General features: G+C 41.9%; 1 protein-coding gene across 1 annotated transcript in view; it reads left to right on the plus strand.

Moving 5' to 3' along the window:
• The first annotated feature begins 9,625 nt into the window (after positions 1-9,625).
• epha8 (eph receptor A8) overlaps positions 9,626-23,604 on the plus strand; it is a 136,013-nt gene continuing 122,034 nt past the window's right edge. Inside the window, 1 exon segment of the mRNA XM_039798535.1 lies at positions 9,626-10,013. Coding sequence (XP_039654469.1) covers positions 9,926-10,013 — 88 coding nt within the window. The 5' untranslated portion in view covers positions 9,626-9,925.

The following is a 23,604-nucleotide window of genomic DNA, read 5'->3' on the forward strand; positions in this document are numbered from 1 at the left end:
ACTGAGCATGTAGTCTTACCTAACTACTGAGCATGTAGTCTTACCTAACTACTGAGCATGTAGTCTTACCTAGCTACTGAGCATGTAGTCTTACCTAGCTAGTGAGCATGTAGTCTTACCTAGCTACTGAGCATGTAGTCCTTACCTAGCTACTGAGCATGTAGTCTTACCTAGCTACTGAGCATGTAGTCTTACCTAGCTACTGAGCATGTAGTCTTACCTAGCTACTGAGCATGTACTCTTACCTAGCTGTAGTCTTACCTAGCTACTGAGCATGTAGTCTTACCTAGCTACTGAGCATGTAGTCCTTACCTAGCTACTGAGCATGTAGTCTTACCTAGCTACTGAGCATGTAGTCTTACCTAGCTACTGAGCATGTAGTCTTACCTAGCTACTGAGCATGTGCGCCTCCCAACAAAGATGGGATAGAAATGCGATGCCTCACTCTGTAGCTAAAACAGAGAGCTCAACACACAGGGTGAAAAGAGGAGCTGCAGCAATATGCAGTACAACAATAATATGGTGTTTTTTGAAAATTAAACCATGTAAACCAGACTCAAACTCTTGTGTGTAGCTGCAGACAAGAAAGCACAGAAGAAAAATCATCAGTCAGGCAGCAATTAGTAACATATGCAGGTAAATAAGACTGAATAATCAACGTTAATTACTCAAAGCATAACAGACTAATCAGGCTGTGAGATGTCTTTAGTCTTGTCTGAGAGAACTAAATTGTACTGCAGATTACTGTACATCGCTTTGTGTATTTTAGCTGTGCGTCAAGGTTGGCTCGACAGGCAGATCTGACAGCTTACAGTTGGATTCTGTCTGATCATGGCTGCTCAGTCAGGGGCAGAGTTCAAAGGAGGCATCACAGATTAGCAGCAGAAGACTGCAAAGGTTTTAGCTGAAATGAAGGCTTGTTAAATCCAGCGGACCTGAATTCTCCGAGAGATGTCCTAGGGTTACATGGTCAGGTTGAAGTAGTCGTCCATAAAAAGATTTGCTCGAAGGAAGCAACTTTGAAGAAACGATTTAACTTCTACAGAGAATATCATGTAAGATGAATTGCTTAGAGCAGGTGCCGGTCTAATGTATGCTTATTTCATCCAAGGGGCTCCGATGAGAAGCAATGAAGACCTCATTTCTGTGCCACTTAACTGCCTGCGCTGCTCTCTTGTGACCCAAAACGGACGTTACAGGCAACAGAAGCATCACTGCACGTCACACTAGTTAACACTACACTTGGCAGCAGGGAACACTAGCCTACCGTTAGCTAGTAGCTGGCTTAAACACGGTTACAATGCTGACAGCTAAACGGTTTAACGTGTGGCTGTATTTCACTGGAAAGGATTCCAACACTGGGATGTCCAACAGTCTGCAGCTAAAGACACAGAGGAGACCAGCTGACCTTTGAGATACCGTGACCACTGCCGGAGTCAGAGATGTCGGAGAAACACCGACTAGACTTAATGGTGCATTCAATTGCACCTCGCAAGCTCATGGTGCATTCAGTGTTGTTGTAAAGTATCCTTCTGCCATCTAGTTGTTCTTCTTTTTGTTGTTTAACAGCAATTGACTGGTGAAATAAGTTATTGGCATTACATTTTAAATAAGTCATTTAAATGTGACCATATGGCCTTAGCAATAAACAAGCTGTTATTTAATGTCACTGACTGTTGTTTTGTGTGCTCCCTTTTAAAAAACAGTATTGGTTCAGGGTTTAGGCACCGGCACCGTTTTAACAGTATTGTTTTTGTACTGGTAAAAAAAACAGCGATACCGTAACCGCAACATGAATCTGAAAAGAGTAATGTCATTAAATGATATGTCACAGTTGAGTCTTCTGGAGAACCCTACTTCATATCCACAGTGAAATTAGGGTGACCAGATGTCCCGAAAAAATTCGGGACAGTCCCGAAATCCAAGCAGTTGTCCCGAATCCTGCCCTAATTAGAGCAAAGTCTCAAGAGCAGTAGTAGTTATTGTCTGTGTTAAAAATTGTTCATGGTGATTGAGTCGTCCTGCAGCCCGCTCCCATCATCACTTGAGTTCATGATTTTAATGATTTTTTTTATTTGTATTTTCGGGTTTACATGACAGACAGTTGAGTTTCTGAATGAAAGTAATAAATAATTTTAGTGCGGAGTATTTGAAATTCATGTTAAGTGCAGGCAGCCACCAGTGATTGGATTGGATGTTGTTGATGTTAAAGTGTAGTCATTGGGTTTGTTTTATTTGTTTCATAATGACACTTGAGTTCATGATTTTAATGATTTTTTATTTGTATTTTCGGGTTTACATGACAGACAGTTGAATTCCTGAATTCGTCCCGGATTTTACCCATTCTCATCTGGTCACCCTAAGTGAAATACTGTACCTGCAAAAGTTACAGTAGCAGACTGGTGAAAGGTGAAGATAGTCTAAAGGCACTGTAGAACTTTGACTGTTGACTTATTATAATATCAAATACCAGTGTTGGGAAAGTTCACTTTCTACATGAACTAGTTCAAAGTTCAGTTCACAAATTTAAAAATGAACTAGTTCAGTTCATAGTTCATACTTCAAAATGTTGAACTAAGTTCACAGTTCCAAAAATGAACTAGTTCATAGTTCTTTTCCTCCATATGTTGCTGCGAGCTATTATTTTTCAAAATTATTGCCACAGCCCAAATATAGAACCACAGACAGCAATTATTTTATCAGTTTTAACACTGAAACTATGCGTCAGATTTCATCTTCATATCCGACCAGTCCAGCGTGCTGTTTCAGGTTTGCTGTGGATGGGACTGAAGTGCTGATTTTCTTTTTGAAAGCCGGCGGGCAAAGTTTGCCCAGAAATGTCAGATTTTTCCTCACCGAGCTCGTCATAAAACTGTTTTAAATGATCATACGACGCCTCCACGCTGCTTTCTCTTCTGATGACCCCATGTTGTGGTGAGACACCGGTGGCTGGTGTTGCCAGATTGGGTGTTTTTTCCGCTACATATGAAGGCCTGTTTACGGTGTGTTTTAGCCGTGGTTTTGGCCTGGAAGGCTCTGTAGAAATCTGGCGCCCTATTGGACGAAGTTAAACTGAGAGAGCGTGGCGTTCACGGACACCAGAATGAAGGAGTTCACAGTAACGTTCATCAGGCAGTAATACGGTACGTTCAGTTCACGTTCGCCCAAAATATGACATTTCATGAACTATTGTTCAATGAACGCGTTCAGACACAACACTGTCAAATACTGTATCTGTAAAAAATGTTGTATAACTACGTATTATCATCCACCATCTGCTATTTTTGCATAAAGTCAGAGGCTGTATATTTTCACCCTTTTTATTTCAGCCTGTCACGACTCAACCACAGTCACAAAGCTCGTCTCTGAGGCTACCTGTTGAGTGCAGCACCTCTGACCCCGAGCGGTGTAAGCTGCTGCACCCTGATTAGAGTTCACTGACCTCCATGTTGGAGGAGGAAGGGAGAATTGGGGGGGGATGAGAAGCAAAACAGATGAGGAGTTGTAAAAAGGTATTTGAAGGAGATTTAAATATGTTTTAGATTCTCTGTATTTCTCCATCGCTGTAGCCCAGAGAGGAGCAGAGGAGGAGGGTTGAAAGTTATTAGCTTCGAGAAGCCGAATGTGTCAGGACATTGGAGTGGACGGTGGGGTAGTCGAGTCTCACTGGTGCTGAGTCTGATCACACAAGCCATCCAGACGAGAGGAAGATTAGATGAGATGAGAGTCTCGGCAGACTTTGTGATTGCAAACACAGTAGTTACCTTCATGTGGGGATTTTGTAGAGACAGAATCCATCTAAAAAAACGGTATGCCTCCTTTAGCCCTGTACAAAACACATATTGTACATTTTTCTTCTAAATAAAAGCTGGTATTCACTCAGAGACCAGCATGAACAAATAAAGTCCAGTCCTGACATGACATCTGAAGTCTCTTTTATAGGCCTTAGTGGTCCCCTAATACTGTATCTGAAGTCTCTTTTATATAGACCTTAGTGGTCCCCTAATACTGTATCTGAAGTCTCTTTTATATAGACCTTAGTGGTCCTCTAATACTATATCTGAAGTCTCTTTTATAGAGACCTTAGTGGTCCCCTAATACTGTATCTGAAGTCTCTTTTATAAGGCCTTAGTGGTCCCCTAATACTGTATCTGAAGTCTCTTTTATATAGACCTTAGTGGTCCCCTAATACTGTATCTGAACTCTCTTTTATATAGACCTTAGTGGTCCCCTAATACTGTATCTGAAGTCTCTTTTATAGAGACCTTAGTGGTCCCCTAATACTGTATCTGGAGTCTCTTTATATAGGCCTTAGTGGTCCCCTAATACTGTATCTGAAGTCTCTTTTATATAGACCTTAGTGGTCCCCTAATACTGTATCTGAAGTCTCTTTTATATAGGCCTTAGTGGTCCTCTAATACTGTATCTGAAGTCTCTTTTATATAGGCCTTAGTGGTCCCCTAATACTGTATCTGAAGTCTCTTTTATATAGACCTTAGTGGTCCCCTAATACTGTATCTGAAGTCTCTTTTATATAGACCTTAGTGGTCCCCTAATACTGTATCTGAAGTCTCTTTTATATAGGCCTTAGTGGTCCCCTAATACTGTATCTGAAGTCTCTTTTATATAGGCCTTAGTGGTCCACTAATACTGTATCTGAAGTCTCTTTTATATAGACCTTAGTGGTCCCCTAATACTGTATCTGAAGTCTCTTTTATATAGACCTTAGTGGTCCCCTAATACTGTATCTGAAGTCTCTTCCCCGAAATTCAGCCTTGGTGCAGAATTACAGCCACTAGAGCCAGTCCCACAATGAGCTTTCCTTAGGATGTGCCATTTCTGTGTCTGTAGCTATTGAGGAGGAGAGAGGGGGGGCAAGGTGGAGGGTGGGGGTGTGGCCTTGACCAACTGTCACTTTGCTCGTTTGAAAGCCATGATGTCTCTCTCTCATGGGGGGGCCAAATTCTCTGGGTGGGCAAAGCAGAGAAAGGGGAGGTAACCTTGCTCCTTATGACCTCATAAGGAGAAGATTCCTGATTGGTCCATCTGAGCTTTAATTTTCTCAAAGGCAGAGCAGGATACCCAGGGCTCGGTTTACACCTATCACCATTTCTAGCCACTGGGGGACCATAGGCAGGCTGGGGGAACTCATATTAATGTTAAAAAAAAACTTCATAAAGTGACATTTTCATACCATGGGACCTTTAAGGGGGAAATGCTTTTCAGATTACTGCTGCAAAGATGAATCGATTAAATTAATCGCTAACTATTTTGATAATCGATTCTTCGTTTCTCTGATTCCAGCTTACTAAATGTGAGTATGTTCTCTCTTCTGTGACAGTAAACTGAATATCTTTGAGTTGTGGACAAAAGAAGACATTTGAGGTCATCTTGGGCTTTGGGAAAACACAGGTTTTTTTAAAAGACCAAACAACCAATCGATTAATCGAGAAAATAATCGACAGCTTAATCCACAATGAAAATAATTACTTGCAGCCCTATTTCTGATGAAAACCCAATGACTGTTTCATTTAGTGATGATTACACTTCAGTGTCCTTCTGCGGCTATTTATTTTAAAGTAGAAATTAATTTCCCTGAATAGAATCCAATTGCCTTAAAGTGTCTTGTTTATATCGAAGTGAAATGAATCAAGTTGAACTGATCAAAGAATTAAAGTGAGAGCGACGACAGAGCCGGTGACTGGGCTCTGAGCAGCTCTGTCACTACTGCGCTATATTTAGCCAACACACACCAACGAGCCCCACAACAGTAGGCATGCACTGACCCCCACCATCTGCTCGCTCACACACACACACACACACGCACACACACACACACACACACACACACACACACATACACACACACACACACACACAGTCACGTATACAGACACACACCTTGAGGTTTTAATGCCAACTGCTGCCCACAGACCCCCCAGGTACACCCAGGTGGATTTTTAGATTCCTGTCACGAGGCGGTCTTACACACACACACACACACACACACACACACACACACACACACACACACACACACACACACACACACACACAGGGGACTCCCCATACTGTTGCGTCGGCCATAGAGTAAATTTTCTCATTATGGTGGATGCATATACTGTATGAGTATACAACAACAAGGATTCTCAAAGACTCACTGTGAGAGCAGAGAGCTATGGGGAGCCATTTTAATGAGCTTGCCTCTCTGTGTGTGTTGTGTGTGTGTGTGTGTGTAGGTTCAGTCTGTGTTTATAATAACACATCTATCACACGTTTCCCTCCCTCACACTGCTTGCTTCAATGTAAAAGAACAAAATGAACCTATAATATTAGTGCATCTCCTCTTTGTGTTCACAGTTATATGCACGTTAATATTCTGAATCACACTATTCTTATATATTGCCGGCGCCTCAGAGTAGGGTTATTCACACACTCTCTGGGATGCTTTATTTTGGACGTGGAAGTGTTCCACCACCTCCCGTAGCCAGAAATGAGAGAAGACTTTACACTGCCGCCTTAACTGAGATGTCACACCGATGTGTCTCTGCGTAGAAAATCAATTATCGGAGATGTGAAAGGTGACTGAGACAGCAGCCAAAGTGATTTTTTTTTCCTGTGGCTAGAGATATTTTTTTTCTGGTTCAATACACTAAAAGAGAGTTCAAAAACACACATTTTGTGTCCATACTTCATGGCGAGTCGCTCCAGGCTATCCATCTTAATGGAAAGTCATTTCTACAGTATTTTGTTTCTAATATTCTTCATGCTATTCTAGTAATGGGAAGAATATAGATTAAATTTGTCTGTGTTTGTGCTTTTTTTTTTCCCAGCCTGCTTCTTACAAAGCATCCATTTTTTTTTCTACAAATCCCTCTGGTCATGTGTTAACATCAGAGACATTGACATAAATCAGTGATTATTTGTGTCATGTTTGAAGGGTTCAGGGAGCGTTCTCTCCTCTGCACTTGAAATATGGGAGCGTCAGGGTGAAGAAAACGACGGCGTTGTTGTCCTCGCAGGCGTGCAGCCTATTAGACAGGCAGACTGACAGTGCAGCCTAGTGGTAAAGCAACGGAGCCTCACACATGGACACACACTGCAGATCGGGGACAAAACAGTTGAGGGGAATAACAACCCGAATATGATGCATAACCCTCTACACTTTCTGTTGTGTTTATGTGTGTGTTTTGCTCGCTCCACCCTTTGGTCGAGACATTGCACGTAGGCACAAGGCTCCCCCTATACATGCTGTGGAGGAAGCATTATAAACTCACACAGAAACCCCTGTGTTTCCAGGCCTGGGGGGGAGTGGGGGGGGGGGTTTGGCAGGCGCAGCGCTGCCTCAGTTTGGCCTGGACACTCATCTCAACTAACCCTCCATCTCCTTCACTTAGCAGGCCAGCTGCATGTACGGCTCACGCTCAATATTCAGGGACATTCCTCACTCATAGTCTTAAATATTTTGTAGGATGAGTAGAAAGTCCTTTTCTTCTTCTCGTTGCGTGTGAGGAGAATCGAGCGGTCTCCGGGCAGAGATGCTTCAGCGGAGGCAGCAGCCTTCGCCGTGATGGCAGCCGAGTGGTGACAGTGTGGCGCTGCCGTGTCCCGCGGCTTACAGTTTCAGTTTTGGAAACCCAGCACGGCAGCAGGGCTGGCAGAGACCTCTGAGCAGGGCTGTGACACTCTCATCCTGTACACATTAGACCAGGGCTCTTCAACGTTTTTTAAGCCAAGGATCCTTTAACTGAGAGAGAGATGGAGATGGAGCAGGGACCCCCCTACTGCATATATTGTAAAAAATGAAGTTGCATTTAAAACTGGGCCTGCAATAACATGTAGGGCTGCCTAAACCCTTTATCCATTTATACATACCTTCTTTGCATAGAATACAAAGCTGTTTAAATAGCCTAATAATTATTAGCATGATTTTATTAATCATGTTTTAATGTTAAACATATTATACATGTGGCACAGTGAATCCTCAGGATGAACTATATTTCTGGATGGTTACCTTAGTGACTACCTTACCTATAGGCCAGGAAGCCTCTCATCAGTGGGGATTTATATTTCCTAATAATATGTTGGATTAAGTTATTTGACCTACGTACATTTTTTATATTTTTTTATATATATTTTTAAAGATGTAAATATAGAGATAAGTTATGCTTGTTTTGATTAGCAGAGTGAAAAAGCCGTTTTGATAGTTTCATCTGCAATAGAAATGATGTCACGCAGGTGATAGTTTTATAATCGTTTTATACAGCATCATGTAAAGCAGTGCTTCCAAATGTTTACAACTATCATTATATAAAAGTGGATATTGTTACGTTGTTCATAGCAGTGTGTGAAGGAGGTCTGTGTGTGTGTGTGTGTGTGTTAGGGGTGGGACAAAATATAGTTACAGCAACATATCTTTGTCCGAATATCGAATATATCGTATGCCAAATATCGATATTTTAAGGAATAAAATAAGGCGCTCTAAATAGGTTTCCCTGCTGCCAGCGTCGCTGCTTCATGGCTCCTCGAGGGAGACTTGAACAGGAGTTAAGCCGAAGAGGAAGAGGTTTTCAACAGGAGGCAGACAGCAGTTTGAGGAAAATACCCGATGTCCCAGGTACGTTTAAGTCCAAAGTCTGGACCCAGAGTTGCTCTGTAGTAGAGTTGGGTCATTTGAATTTACAGACTGAAAAACTTGCTGCAGAATTGTGCTGTTTCCTAACAGTTTGGACTTGGCATTGAATAAATAGAGAAAACCTGCACTTAATCTTTTCAAGAACATTTTATATTCATAGTTCGACTGATATCATGTTGTATCATTATAGGATTGTCTAGCAATATATTGATTATCGCAGAATTGCTGTATTGTGATATTATCATATTGTGAGCAATGTATTGTGTATCATATCGTGAGGTACCCTGTGATTCTCACCCTTATTGTGTGTGTGTATGTGTGTGTGTGTGTGTGTGTGTGTGTGTGTGTGTGTGTGTGTGTGTGTGTGTATGTGTGTGTTATGTTGCAGCATAACCAGAGTGTAAAAAAAAAAAAAAATAAAAGATCAGGACAGTTGCTGTGATCCGGCACATTTGCAGAGTTCCCTACCATTACATGAATCAAAAAATGATCATAGTCCTTGAATAACACACACACACACACACACACACACACACACACACACCTGGTCATACTGTAGATAATAGCTTTATGAATACAATAACAGGAGATCGCTAACCGATCATTGTCCTTGAGCCTCGCAGACATGCTGCTGTTTTCGGTTCATCCCATCAGTCAGATATTTGCCACTGGGTAGGTGAGAGTGTGGGAGAAGTGAGCCAATGACAAATGAGGGTAAATAACCGAAAGAGAGAGAGAGAGAGAGAGAGAGAGAGAGAGAGAGAGAGAGAGAGAGAGAGATGCAGTGTGCCTGCTCGTGACCCACAGAGATAAACAGAAAGTGAGAGTTGGCCAGGCAGGTAGGACGGGAGGGTGTGGCAACGGAGAGAGCATTTAGTGTGCAGCGCTGGCCGATCCCACGCTCTGATTGGCTGGTGAGACTTTGACAGACGCGTTGGTCCCTCCCTCACACCCCCCCCCCCCACCTCCTCTGGCTGCCTGCCGAAAGTGTATGTATGTATGTATGTGTGTGTATGTGTGAGGGAGCCGGCAGACTGAAGCAAGCCACAGAGGCAGGCTCTAACTCCAACCCAATGAGCTCGCAGCCCTCACACTCTCACACACACACACACACACACACACTCTCTCCTCAACGCCGGCTCTCGCTCTTGCTTCAACCCTGGGACACAGAAGAAGAAGAAGGAGAGGAGAGAGAGAGGCAGCGAGTGGCAGAGAGGGAGTGTGAGGGCGCGGGAGTAAGAGAGGGAGAGAGAGGCAGAGGGAGACTGGTGGGGTGTGAGGGAGAACACCATGGCTTCAGATCCGGGGCTGGCTGCGATGCTGCTATGGACTATATCACTACAGGCTCTGGGCTCCGCGGGAACTAACAGCAACGAAGGTAAGTGTGTGTGTGTGTGTGTGTGTGTGTGTGTGTGTGTGTGTGTGTGTGTGTGTGTGTGTGTGTGTGTTGCTTTGCTCATATGAATAGACAGAGTTAAACAATGCATATTCTCTGACAGCGGGGATTAACTTCATATGTGTGGAGCTCCTGGAAAACACACTACGAGCCAACGTGACCCACGCATGGCACTCAACACCACCACCACACACACACACACACACACACACACACACACACACACTTAGATGGTGTGTTTTTTGTGTCATAACCCAGGGCGTGACATCAAAGTTTTGCTTTGCACAACTCAAGGAAATCTGGGTGATGTCTGTGTGTGTGTGTGTGTGTGTGTGTGTGTGTGTGTGTGTGTGTGTGTGTGTGTGTGTGTGTGTGTGTGTGTGTGTGTGTGTGTGTGTGTGTGAACTTCTTTTGACATTGCTCATATTTGCCTAGGTTGCGTGTCAGCTGCAGTAACAGCGCATGTGTCTGCTGCGAGGTTCGGCGATGACGTGAAAGTGTCTGTGTGTGTGTGTGTGTGCGTGTGTGTGTGTGTGTGTGTCTGCGCCTTTTTCCATCCTATTCGTAATCTGAGGTGAACATCCCACTTGTGTATTTACTTTTGATCTTCTTAAATTATATGCATATGTATTTTTTTTTTTGTGTGTGTGTGTGTGTATTGCTCTTTTGTCTCACACACACACACACACACACACAACCACACACACACACACAACCCACAAAACACACACACACACACACACACACACACACTTTGCTCTCTTAAGCCCAGCCTGGGTTTGTTTACTTCCATCCTCCTGCCCTTCATCTTTCCACCACGAGACGGAAAACTGGTGTTGTCACTTGTTCAACTAATGCCACACACACACACCACAAAGTCCCCCGGAGCCCTTCTTTGTGTGTGTGTGTGTGTGTGTGTGTGTGTGTGTGTGTATGTGCGTGTGTGTGTGTGACAGGGTCCTTGACATAGGTCTGGTCTCCGGAGGTTGAGTGACAGCAGTGAATCGACTGTTAGGGCCTTCTTCGCACTGACGGCAACATTCAGCTTTCCACTGCAGGGGAAAGAAGTAGTAGAAAAAGAAAAGGAAGAGATAGTGGGGGAAGAGAGAGAGAGAGAGAGAGAGAGAGAGAGAGAGAGAGAGAGAGAGAGAGAGAGAGAGGGATCAGTGCTTTGGTTCAGGTGGGATCTACTCAGTAGTTGAGAGGTGAGGGCAGCACTTATCCTGTATTAAGCTGTGTGAAGTCGGGACAGGAGAGTCCGGCCGCCTCGGGTCAGACAGAGCAGGAAGAGAAGCAAGGACCGCCATGCAGACAGACAGGCAGACAGACAGGCATGCAAACAGGCAGACACACAGACAGACAGACAGACCGACAGACCGACAGGCAGACAGAAAGACAGGCATGCAAACAGGCAGACACACAGACAGACAGACAGACATAAAGGCAGGCAGGCAGGCAGGCAAGCAGGCAGGCAGGCAGGCAGGCAGACCAACAGACCGACAGGCAGGCAGGCAGGCAGACAGGCAGGCAGGCAGACAGACAGACAGACAGACAGACAGACAGACAAGACAGACAGACAGACAGACAGACAGACAGACAGACAGACAGGCAGACAGACAGACAGTTCTCATGTCGGTCCAGTGGAGATGTCCTCGTGCCGTGTGTTGTCTCCAGCCCGCCATTCCCGTCCTGTGTTCTTCCTGTCTTACTCTCCTCCCACTGGGACTGTAATTTCACTCACTGACTTCCATGTCAAGTGTCCTCATCTTTCCCTCTCTCGTGTCTCTGCTGTTAAAATTCATTCAACCTCTCCTGTGACAGTTGTTGCCCCTCGCTGATTAACAACTCCGCGTGATTAGATTAATAAAGTGTAATGTGTAATGGGCTTAGTTGAAGAACGTGGTTTAAGGTATTTTATCCCACGCCACGTTGAATGCAGAGCACACCTGGCCGTCCGTTTGCAGGCGTGTGAAGAGAGTCCCGTTACGAACAGTCCCGTTACGAACAGTCCCGTTACGAACAGTCCCGTTCTTCACGAGTCTGCTTCACCGTCCATCATTAGTCCGCACGTCCGAGTGGGATCCCACGGAGTTAAACTGCTCAACTGCTGCTGACAACTACATTTCATTGGCTACGCTAAATCTTTTCAATCAGAATTACCTCATTGTCTGTTAGAATTAATATTGATTTTGTACAGATATATAATGAATCTCATATATGTACTTGATGCAGATTGTGAGGCACATTTTGATACCTAAATGATCCACTTTGTAGGAGCCTAACTGCAATGAAACTATATATTCTTCCGATATTTAGAGGGAGCATTTTCAAATAGACTTTTCCTTTTCGTGGTATTTTTACCTGCAATAATAGCTGACAGTATAGAGATTTATAGGAGAGGGATATGACGTACAACTAAGTTCCTAAGTTCCTTAATTGTAAATCGCTTTGGATAAAAGCGTCAGCTAAATGACATGTAATGTAATGTAATAAATCCTCAGCTGGACTCAAAGCGGGACGTTGCGGTAACATCATGATGCCCCTACAATTTAATTTTAAACTCATTCCCTTAAAACAGCAATTAGACTGTTGTGTGACACTAAAACCAAATTCTATATTAATATATACTAATAACAAGTTATTTAATACCAACATATCCACGGACTATTTAGTGCACCCCTCTGGACTGTCTGACTGGATTCCTGTCAGGTTGAGGGCTTGAATAAAGGCTCGTAACAAAGTGTTTTTGGAGATTTTCGAACGGTTTTCTTAATTGTTCTGTCATGAGATGAAAACTGTGGTGTAAAAAAAGTTGTTCCTATTTAGTTATTTTACATTTTTAATCAATACGAATGACTCAACTGAGTTGTGTTCACACCAGGTCATCCTAGAAAGTCGCTCTCTCTCCACGGACAAAGTTCCGAGACAGTTGAGAGTATAATGTTCCCCAAAATCAGAGTTTTCTCTTATCGCGCACACTGATTAATCAAGAAATATGAAAAAACAAATCAATTTTTCACGATCCTGCAAAGGAGTAACCGCTGCTTTCATTCTATTTCGGACAATGTATTATAAAACAGCTGATGTCTAAATGATAACTGAATGCATTTACAAAATGAAAATGTAATTATGCCTCGTTGCTTTGGTTTGGTTGCGGGCTATTACGAGATATTACACGTACGTGGAAGAGATAACCTTTGGAATGAATAAGGAGCTGGAAATGAAATAGGAAAAACAGACAACGCACACACGCACACACGCTGCTACATACACACATCACACTCGAGAGCACTCACTAAACACAGACGCTGGGTTGTTTTTTTTTTTTTTTTTTACCTAGCCTACATTTGATACGAGCAGGGCCAGCCATTTTGTTTTTGATCATTGTTCGTGTTTGCAGTCATCTTGTGTCGGGACATAAAAATGGTGAGACTATACACTCCACTTTGGAATAGAATAGAATAGAATAGAATAGAATAGAATAGAATAGAATGCCTTTTATTGTCACTAGACACATGTACAATGACATTAAAAGCTACTCCTTTCCCGGTGCCAACATATACGTAAAAATATCACATGAAATAAAGGGGATAAGGTGCACAGTTGAGACACTATATACATATGAAATAATAAGTATGGTTTTATATACAGTGTGATATGCAGTGTGGGTTATTGCACATTATTTGAATATTGCCCAATAGTGGTGATCATATACAATGAGTAATAGATATTGGACAATGGGAGTAATGATATTGCACAGTATACAGGTATTGCACAGTAATGGAATATGCACAGTATTATCAATATTATCAATAGTATCAAATATGAAATATTGCACAGTAGTGAGTAGAAGAAAGTCCAGGGGGTTGGGGGTTGAGCTGTGGAGTTGTGTAAATGAAATTATTCCATCCTGTCTACATCGTAACTCAACTGTCCATCAGACCCTGCCATTTATTTCTTTACATAGTGCTGTGTGTGTGTGTGTGTGTGTGTGTGTGTGTGTGTGTGTGTGTGTGTGTGTAGTAAGGGGAGGAATGGGACGAAGGAAAAGCTAGTTTTAATGTTTTGACATCTCATGTGCTTTTCTCCAACAGAACATGTGATGAAATATAAATCCATCGTGTGCCCTTAAGACACAGTAATTATTATAGAATATAATAATACATATAGCTATCTTTCTATCCAGAAACAGATAAAAAGAGAAGCGTGTGGGATCCATAGGACCAGCAGGGGTGTAGTGGAGGAAGGTAAAGCCTCCTCAGCTCAGTTTACCAAGAAATTGTATTTGCAGGGACAAGTTGAGCTCTTTATAAGCTGTTGAAAGCTGTCTTTTCATAGCGGACGTAGTAAGCGCTGTATTGTCTATTTTAATTGCAAAACATATTCTTTTATAAAGTAAAAAAAATAATTTAAAAAAAGGAATCTTAACCCTTGTGTTGTCTTCCCGTCGAACCATGCAACTCTTTGATTTTCTGGGTTAAAATTTAACATTAAAAGTCACTTTTTTCTGATGTTTTTGTCGATTTTTTCGGGCACTTTATTGTTTTTTTCCCATGTTTTTGAAGCTCTTTCTGGCAGACTCTTTCTGAGATTTTTTGTCATTTTTTCACAACGTTTTTTTTTTTTCAATTACTATTCAAATTCTATACAATTGAATTAAACACCCAAATGCAATTAAATAGTGAACTGATCATTTATTTCATGTGTGAAGAGCGTTGTATGGAACATCCACGTTACATTTTTTGGACAATTTGCTTGAAAGAAACCCAAATTTCTGATATAGAAACTTTTTGAAAATGGGTCAGATTAGACCCAAAGACACCAGGAGGGTTGAGATACACACTGTCACTGGGGAAAACCTTTCACGAGCTAATAAAAACAGATCTGGCAGCCATTTATTTATTAGTTTTTAAAATGTTTTATTTAGTACTATACTTTTCCCCAATGCATAAAGGAACACTTAATTAATCCTTAAAGTAATCTCTCATTTAACTCTTGTGTTGTCTTCGGGTCAAATTTGACCCATTTTCTAAAATGTCCATATAAGAAATATGTGTTTCTTTTTTACTACCTAATTGTAATAACCCAAAAATAATACGGATGATTCCTTACGCTTCGCAACTACGACTAAACTGTTTTGTTCAATTTTTTAGGATTTGAAATTATTAGTCTGAATAATTCATAATTTCTGCTTTTTTTTAAGAATAGGTATAATTTCCTATACATAAATTTTATTGACCATGAATTCCAAAAATAAGTGTAAAACTACTAATAAGTTGGTGTTAGTGTGACATGGTAGTGAAAGGAAGTGTAAAACGGGGGGGAAATGGGCCAAAAACGTTGAAAAAAGCGCCAAAAGGGTCGAAAAAAAGAGACAAAAACGTCAGAAAAAGTGAAAATGTTAACTATCAGCCTACGGGAAAGCACAGCAGCACAAATATCAGACCTAATGACCTTAGTTCTTGTTCAGTTTGTGTTCATTTGTTCAGTGCACCACCGGACATTATCTGGCACGTATTGTGGAATGTATTCTGTATGCATGTATGATAAAAGGTGCTAAAAAATAATAAAAAAATGATCCCAAGAGAAATAAAAGGTGAAAATGTCCAGTTTTGAGGGAGGACGACAAGTGCACGGTCCAATGGAAGACAACACAAGGGTTAAAAAATGGACATACAACGTTTTCACTGGACAGCGACAGTTTTGTGAAAGCCCAAAGTCGGTCTCTTTACTCTCTATTGTAAAACACGGGTGGGACGGAGTTATGGAGTCAGATAAGTCAAAATACATTTGAATTTTAGAACTCCAGTGAAGCTTAATAAGTTTGATGATACAAATTCTCCTATGTGTAGAAAATGTGGAACTGAATCAGCAACATTTATGCATTTATTTTGGTATTGTAAAGCTGTTTACTCCTTTCATAAGCAAGTCAAGATCTGTGTACTTCTGAGCTATGCCCTATGTCATATTTGCTGAATTATGACGTGGAAAATAAGTTTCCCTATACAGGAAAATGTGTGTTTCCAGCGTTGTTTTCCTATTTTGCTAAAAAAATGTCTTCTTACTACATGGATTTCCCAGTCAGGACCCAAATGCAAACACAACATTTCAGACAGAAAACAGATGTCTTAATGTCAGTAATCAGCTGGCAGCGTTGTAATGTAACACACTATAAAATATTCGACTTTGGTTGTCGCCCTTGTGCTCATTCGGTAGTCTTTTTGCATCTCTGTGATTGTTTTGCGTCTATTTTTTTGTATTTTGTGTATACTTTCATCCATGTATCTTTAGAAAGTCGCACTTAGTAAGTCGCACGCATACATTAGTAAGTGGCACCTGCGTGTGCTGGGTGAAAGTCTTGGGTTTTCTCCATAACATACCATAATTACAGTACTTTATACTTATTCAGAGCAATATTTTCAAGTGTTCTTGAGAACAGGCTGACATTTTAAAGCCACAGTGGAGTAGGAGCCAACGAATAAAGTCATTTTACAATGTGTTTTCTCCTGGTTGACATCAATTATAGACTTGTCCATTGAAGAAATTACAAATAAACAGCATTCAAGACTGCATGATTTCCTATCCACATGGTCCTTAGTACAGAATTATTTAAAGACTATTATTATTATTAATATTATTAATTATATTATTACTATTCATTACTGACATTAAGTCAAATACTTTTTGTATTACACGTTTTCTGAAAAAAATTATAATAGGCAAGTGATCTTGTTGAATGAAACAAGTTTCCTGAACAGAAATCTGAACATTGGATAAAGCCAGGTTCCAAATTCTTGTTTCATTTTTGCTGACATTTTCGTGGTCTCAACAGCCATGAAAAAAAAATATATACATTTTCGCAACGTTTTTAGGAATTTTTTTTTAGGATTTTATTTCATCCCAATAGTCTGAAAGAAGACATGTTATTAAAACAAAATAGCCCAAAAACTCCAAATTGAAAAATGATGATAGTGGGTCCCCTTAAATTAATGAAAAAGACTTCCTTAAATAAATAACCAGATAATTAAATAAAAGACAAGAAATATATAATAATAATTATAAGAATATATAAAAATAAAACCATGAAATAATCAAAAAAAAAAATTCTTTTAAACACAAATTCCAGCTTTTATTTTAAAGTGTCTTTTTTTTTATCTCTTTTCTTACCGGTATTATAGCGCCATTTTTCCAAATGACCATTTTATTTCATAATACCACTTTTCATCACAAAGTCTGGCAATCACAAAGAGGGCAGAACAAAGCAACAGCCAATCAAATACGTGGTTGGATGAACTACATTTTTATAGTAATGAGCTGAGACAATTTCACACTTATATGTACTAAGTGTATGCATTTGGCGCATTTCACATTTTCACGTGTTGACATTTTTTATTTTATTTCATAATGCGTTATTTCTTTGTGTAATTTTTGGAACACTTTGGGTCTCTATAGGTTGTAGAAACGAGTTTCTTCTGAAAATGTTGATATGAAACACACATGGGTATCAGTTATGTGAACTCAGGTGGTGATGGCCCAGTGGATATGACACATGCCTTTGGTGTGGGAGATCAGGGTTCAATTCCCACTGTAATACATCAACCAATGTGTCCCTGAGCAAGACCCTGAACCCCTAGTTGCTCCAGAGGCGTGCGACCTCTGACCAACCCGTTCTCACTCCGAACCTGAACAAATACAGATGTTTGGACAGTGGCTGTCAGCGTCTGAAGCTACGAAGAAAAGCGCCCTTCAGTGTGTTTGTAGAGCGTACCGGGGAGATAGCAGCAGCTACACAAGGGTTTGAAGAGGACGTAGCATTAAGAGCGACTACGGTAGCGAGTAGTATGTAAGGGTGAAATTCTGCGTAGGAAGGCTGGTTCGGGTGGAGAATGGGCCAAATAACACAGGACTTACACCCAGGAGGCCGGGGATCGGGTCCCACGTGTGTCTTTTCCTAAACCCAACTGTCACGGAAACGAAAGCCCACCCACGAACTTTTCCTAACTGCGTCAAAAGGGACGCCAATTATAGTCCCGACCAAGCGCGTTTAGATAAAGCTCGTTATATGACGCTAAAGCGCCAATAACGACGACAAAGGCAGCTGACCAAGCGTCCGTATTTTACGAGATGGGAGTGAGAATCTGTTGCCTCTGACATACCGTATGTAGCAATTGTAAGTCGCTTTGGATAAGTGACATGTAATGTTATATGCAAGTATCATTAAAATATGAATTTGAAAAGAAATGTAAACATGCACCGAGACCTCAAAGGATTAACGTTATTGGCGCAACAATTGTGGTTATCGGTATCAGCCTTCAGATAAATCCGTGTTGGTCAAAAAATCAAGGCCAAGCTTGTTGTGTCCAGAAGCTCCCACGTTTCTGTGAGTGTGTACCGAATCATTTGGCTGTATGGAGGCGTTGTTTCCCTGACCACCCCTCCTGTCTGCGAGCACCGTCCCTGATTAAACTCTCGCACACCGTTTCACACCGTCGCTTTCTGTTCCTTCAGGTTGTTGTCAGCGCCGAGGAACATGAAAAGACCCATGCAGAGAGCAGGACTCGCTGCTAATGAGCAAACTGTAGGTGGATGATTATTCCCACATACCTCTGCTGCAGTACGACCGAGGGCGAAAGAGACAGAGGCAGGGAACGGTGAAAAGCAACAAAGATTTTCCCTTTTTTTATATATATATATTTTTTTTTTCTTCATTATTTTCTAGGATTTGAACATGTCATTTAGAAAATGAAGAGGGGAACGTTGAAAAGCAGCCAGACTGCTGGGAGCTGCAGTTCTTTCTCTTGGTGCAATAAAAGGCAACGACAAATTTGTGTGTGTGGAGAAAGAAAAAAACAAACCCACATTGAGGCTTTTGATTTTGATCACTGCTACCGCGGACGCTGCCGTTTGTATCGATCTTTCCTCAGTTAGTGGAGTACCGGCTGCATGTTTAGTAACCTCACATGAGAGAAAAATGCACAATAACTTTTTTTTTTTTTTTTTTCACCGTTATTTTTACAGGCAAGTCATTAAGAACAGGTTTTTATTTATAATGGCGGCCTGACAAGTGGCACAGCCATAGAGATAAGACTCCTATACATCACAACTGCACTGAATGCACCTTGCACAACCTTGCACAATAGGTTTATCTACATCCTATCATTACTATTGAAACAGTTGTACATTTTTACTCCCCAACTTGCACATTAAGTTTATCTATATCTATTGAAACAGTTTTACATTTTATTTCCAAATTGTATGTATTTTAAATATTGCTTGTGTAGTATTCAATTATTATTTCATGTATATTGTTTCCTATTATTTAATGTATACTCTGTGTCGGATATTTTGCTGCTGCAACACTGTTATTTCCCATTTTTTGGGATTTAATCAGCCAGATATTCAGGGCCAACTTATTCCAGCTTGTTGTGGCTCTCTAAATAACCGATGTGCAAGTCTTTAGGCTAGGTACAACGATAGCACCATTACTAAAAAAATCTGCCGTTATGGCCATGCGTATCATAGGGTTAGGGTTAGCGTTAAAAAAGTTGCCATACTTAAAGAGATCCTTTGTTCAATGGTGAGCCAAGAGAGGCTGGAGTGCATCTGTAAGGTGCTAGTTCTCACAGAGCAGCCCAGAACTAGTCTAGCAGCCCTGTTTTGTGCAACTTGTAATTTTGCAAGACTCGTTTCAGATGCAGATGACCATCCGACTGAACAAAATTTAAGATTAACCCTAACCCTAACCCTGTTTACACTCAAAATGTACCATGTGCCAGAGTTAGCAAAAAAGCAAATTTTCATCTGTAGTCCCCTTGGCAGGTCAACACATCATCATATTACATTAATAAAAAAGAATGCAAGAAAGATAGAAAGCAAATTAAGAATGAAGAGAAAAGAGACAAATAAAATAAATAAAAAAGAAGTACAATACAAAGAAGGGCAAACCAGCTATTGATGATTGCAGTTGTGATTGTTTTTAATCCATCTCTTGAGTGTGATTTTAAATGATAGACAGCTGGTGCTTTCTCGGACTTCAATAAGAAGGCAGTTCCAGTCATTTTAGGCCCGTAGTGAGGAGACTGTTTGGCTAAACTTTGGATATGTTACTCAACATATGTAATTCTACATGAGGTAAACACTTCCTTGTTGAGGAACAGTGGTATGAGCAACTTGAAACTATAAGATCATTATTAAAATATGAGCTTGGGGCTTTGCCAGTAAAGGACTGCAACTGTTTCTTTATATCACTTTAAAAGCAATAAAAACGAATTCATGCCTCACCAGTCATGGCAGTTGGCAACTGTTGAAATAGTCGTTAACTCATGACCCTTTCTCAGTATCGGCTCACTAGTTTCAAGAGTTTCCAGTGACATCCTGAGGGGGGGAAGAGCATGTATGTGCAGTGCTGTGGGAGCGCATTAAAGAACCAAAGTGGCCGTGAACTGTTCCCTCCCTCTGTATGCTGGTTTGTCTTAACACAGGTTCTTGCCGGCCGGCCGGCCGGGCGCTCCCCCTTTTCCTCCTCCAGGCACCGGTCTTTATTGAGACATCAGCCTTGTTAGCCAGCTGTCGACTGGAATAGAAGCTACCGGATCAATACAGCCGGGGTCTGCCAGTCCTCCTGAGCCGCGGCCAGAAGCAGGCGAGGCCTCAGAAAAGCAGGGGCCTCTCTTGAGCCCTTTCCACCCATTAGCAGGACCTGATGCTGGGCTGGCCAGAGTTCAGCAGCCCCTGGGCTGCCTCTGCTATGCTCTGTGATTGCAGCTGGATTGTTGGGTAATTTATGTTTCTCTGAGGATAAAGCAAGATTGAGAAAGATGGTGGGGAGGGGGGGGTTATAGCTCTGTAATGGGCTGGTGATGTGGTTGTGTTAGCACATCCCTCCTGGAGAGAGATCTCTATGATGTTGCCTTCATGGGGACTGATGAATGATGGAGATTTGGCTCTGCTGCAACAGCCTCCTCTCCTCTGTTATAGATGGACAGAGAAACACAGCGTGTGTCAGAAACAAAAGAAAGGCTGTGTGAGGATAGAGGGATACACAGGCAAAGAGAGAGAAGGATCGAAGGACAGAAACAAGGAGAGTGTGAGATGGTCACGGGGAGAGAATAAAGTGAGATGGAGAAAGGGAGAGAAGGGGGAGGCTGCTGTCTCAAATGCATCTCTTCAAGTTCCATCGGCGGGTGTCTTTATCAACACCAGCCGAGAGCGTTTGGCTGATAATTTGCCGCTCTCAATTCCCTTCAATCCATTAAAGGATTTAAATGTTCATTAAGTTTAATAGAAGCCCAGCGAAGGTCCAATGCGCTCTGATAAACACTGGCAAACCTGCCAACCTGTTCCAATAGCTGCGGCAACAAAGAACCATCCAGCTAATAAGGTCAAACCCAGAGTTTGTGCTCAGATCACTTTGTGAAGAGCATTTCCTCTGAGTCACAGCGGCTCTAATAGCAGCAAGCTGAGAGCGTATTGTGTGGATCCATCAGCAAGTCCTCTAAACTAAACATTTTGTCTGCCATAGCTTTCTAGAACTACCCATATTAAAATCCTCTAATTCATCTGACCTAATTCTTGGCAGGACGACATTGTTCATCCGTGTCTTCCCAAAGGCATTACAAATGATTCATTTCATTTTCATTTCATTTTGTTTATTTGTATAGGGACAAGTATGTAGCATAGACCTACGCCACACTCCACAGCATATATATGTCCGTCCCTTGATGGGCCTGTAAAATACAATAAACTCAACACATGCAGTACATAAAAGACAGTACAGAACACAAACTCAACAATAGATACGTACCTTAAAATGCTAAACATGTATGGGGCCCTATTTTAGCGATCTAAGCGCAGGTGCGTTTAAGGCGTGTCCAAATCCACTTTTTGTTAGTTTGACGACAGAATAAAGGGTCTGTGCGCCTGGTTCTAAAGGGTTGTGCTTAGTTGTCTTCATTAATCAGAGGTGTGTTTTGGGCGTAACATGCAATCAACCAATCAGAGATCATCTCTCATTCCCTTTAAAAGCCAGGCGCGTTTAGACCTTGGAGCATTGCTGTTATGATGGAGGATTTGCACCGTAATATTTTTATTTGTAATCTTCTGCATGTGTGTGTGTGTGTGTGTGTGTAACAAGCATAGTGTGCGGGCGCTGTGCACGAGCCTAGGAGCATTTTACTAATGCTCTGTTAAAATAACAATGAAATGCTGTGTTATTGACTTTAGACCAGGTTTTTGTTGGTCAATGGTGCGATCACTTCCCGCTGCCTCAAGATAGCAATACGCCCAGAATGCACCTGAACACACCTCCCTGTAAGACCAGCACACCCAGAAGGCACCTGAACACACCTCCCTGTAAGACCAGCACGCCCAGAATGCACCTGAACACACCTCCCTGTAAGACCAGCACGCCCAGAATGCACCTGAACACACCTCCCTTTAAGACCAGCACGCCCAGAATGCACCTGAACACACCTCCCTGTAAGACCAGCACGCCCATGGGCCACAGATGGGCGCAGGTGCATTTGCTATTTAAACGACGCGGGCACTGGACAGGAAACTGACAACTGGGTCGGTCTTAAACTAGCAAAGACACTTGGGTCGGGCTTTGCGCTGTGCTGCGCTGGGTGCAAGATAGGGCCCATGGTCCTTTTCTGATCTGTCACCTTTATCGTTGATGTTTGGTGAAGTTTAGGTAATTATAAGTACTTGGTTGAGGTTTGGGAAAATAGTGGTCATGGTTAAATGAAACTAACATTTATGGTTGATAAGACTTACGGCAGAATTTCCAGCGGCACCTGACCAATCCCGGAAACGAAACGTCGCCGATATAGACTAAAGAGTACTCAGCCTCAAGTGCTGCACACAAAACACTGAGAATGACTCATGTTCATGCTAGCATGCTACCAAAGCAAACACTGGTCTCAGCCTGGCCACCTCTTTCGCCACTGCTGCTGTGTCAAAATCATTGGCTTTGTTGGCCCAGCAAACGCCAAAATAAAAGGTTAAGAGTTTCTCCTTCTGAGAGAGACAACAGCCAACTAATCCCAGGCTTATTTAGGCATTCGGAAAACCAGTGTTGTCATTTTTTTCTGGTGAGGACGGTCTTGAATCCATATCGTGCGTAGGAGGATAGATTCCTCTGATTATGCCAGGTAAGCCGCATGCTCACGTATGATGTAGTGAGCCCCAAACCGACCGTGATGCAGGCTGATGGATCTCTCCTGGGTCCTGTTTCCATAAGGAAATAATGCGTTTTACACCCTGTAATCTGTCCATATATCACAGTCCTGATGTAATTAATATGTGTCGAGGAAGGGGGTGGGGAGGGGCAGCGAACTAATCTCTCAGCTGATGAAAATCCGGACACACATGCACACACACACAATCCAAACAGATGCACGCAGACACGCACGTACTGTACTGTATGTATTTATGTGCTCGCTCACACACATACACTCCATCTGACAGAGTTAGATCTCAGTGGGGATGTTAATGTCTTGTATATGTGAAGCATTAGTCTAAAGGGAATGGAAGCGTTTTGACTACCTAACTTATAAGAGGAAGAGAAAAGGGA

The sequence above is a fragment of the Perca fluviatilis genome, chromosome 4, assembly GCF_010015445.1.
Source record: "Perca fluviatilis chromosome 4, GENO_Pfluv_1.0, whole genome shotgun sequence".
NCBI lineage: Eukaryota > Metazoa > Chordata > Actinopteri > Perciformes > Percidae > Perca > Perca fluviatilis.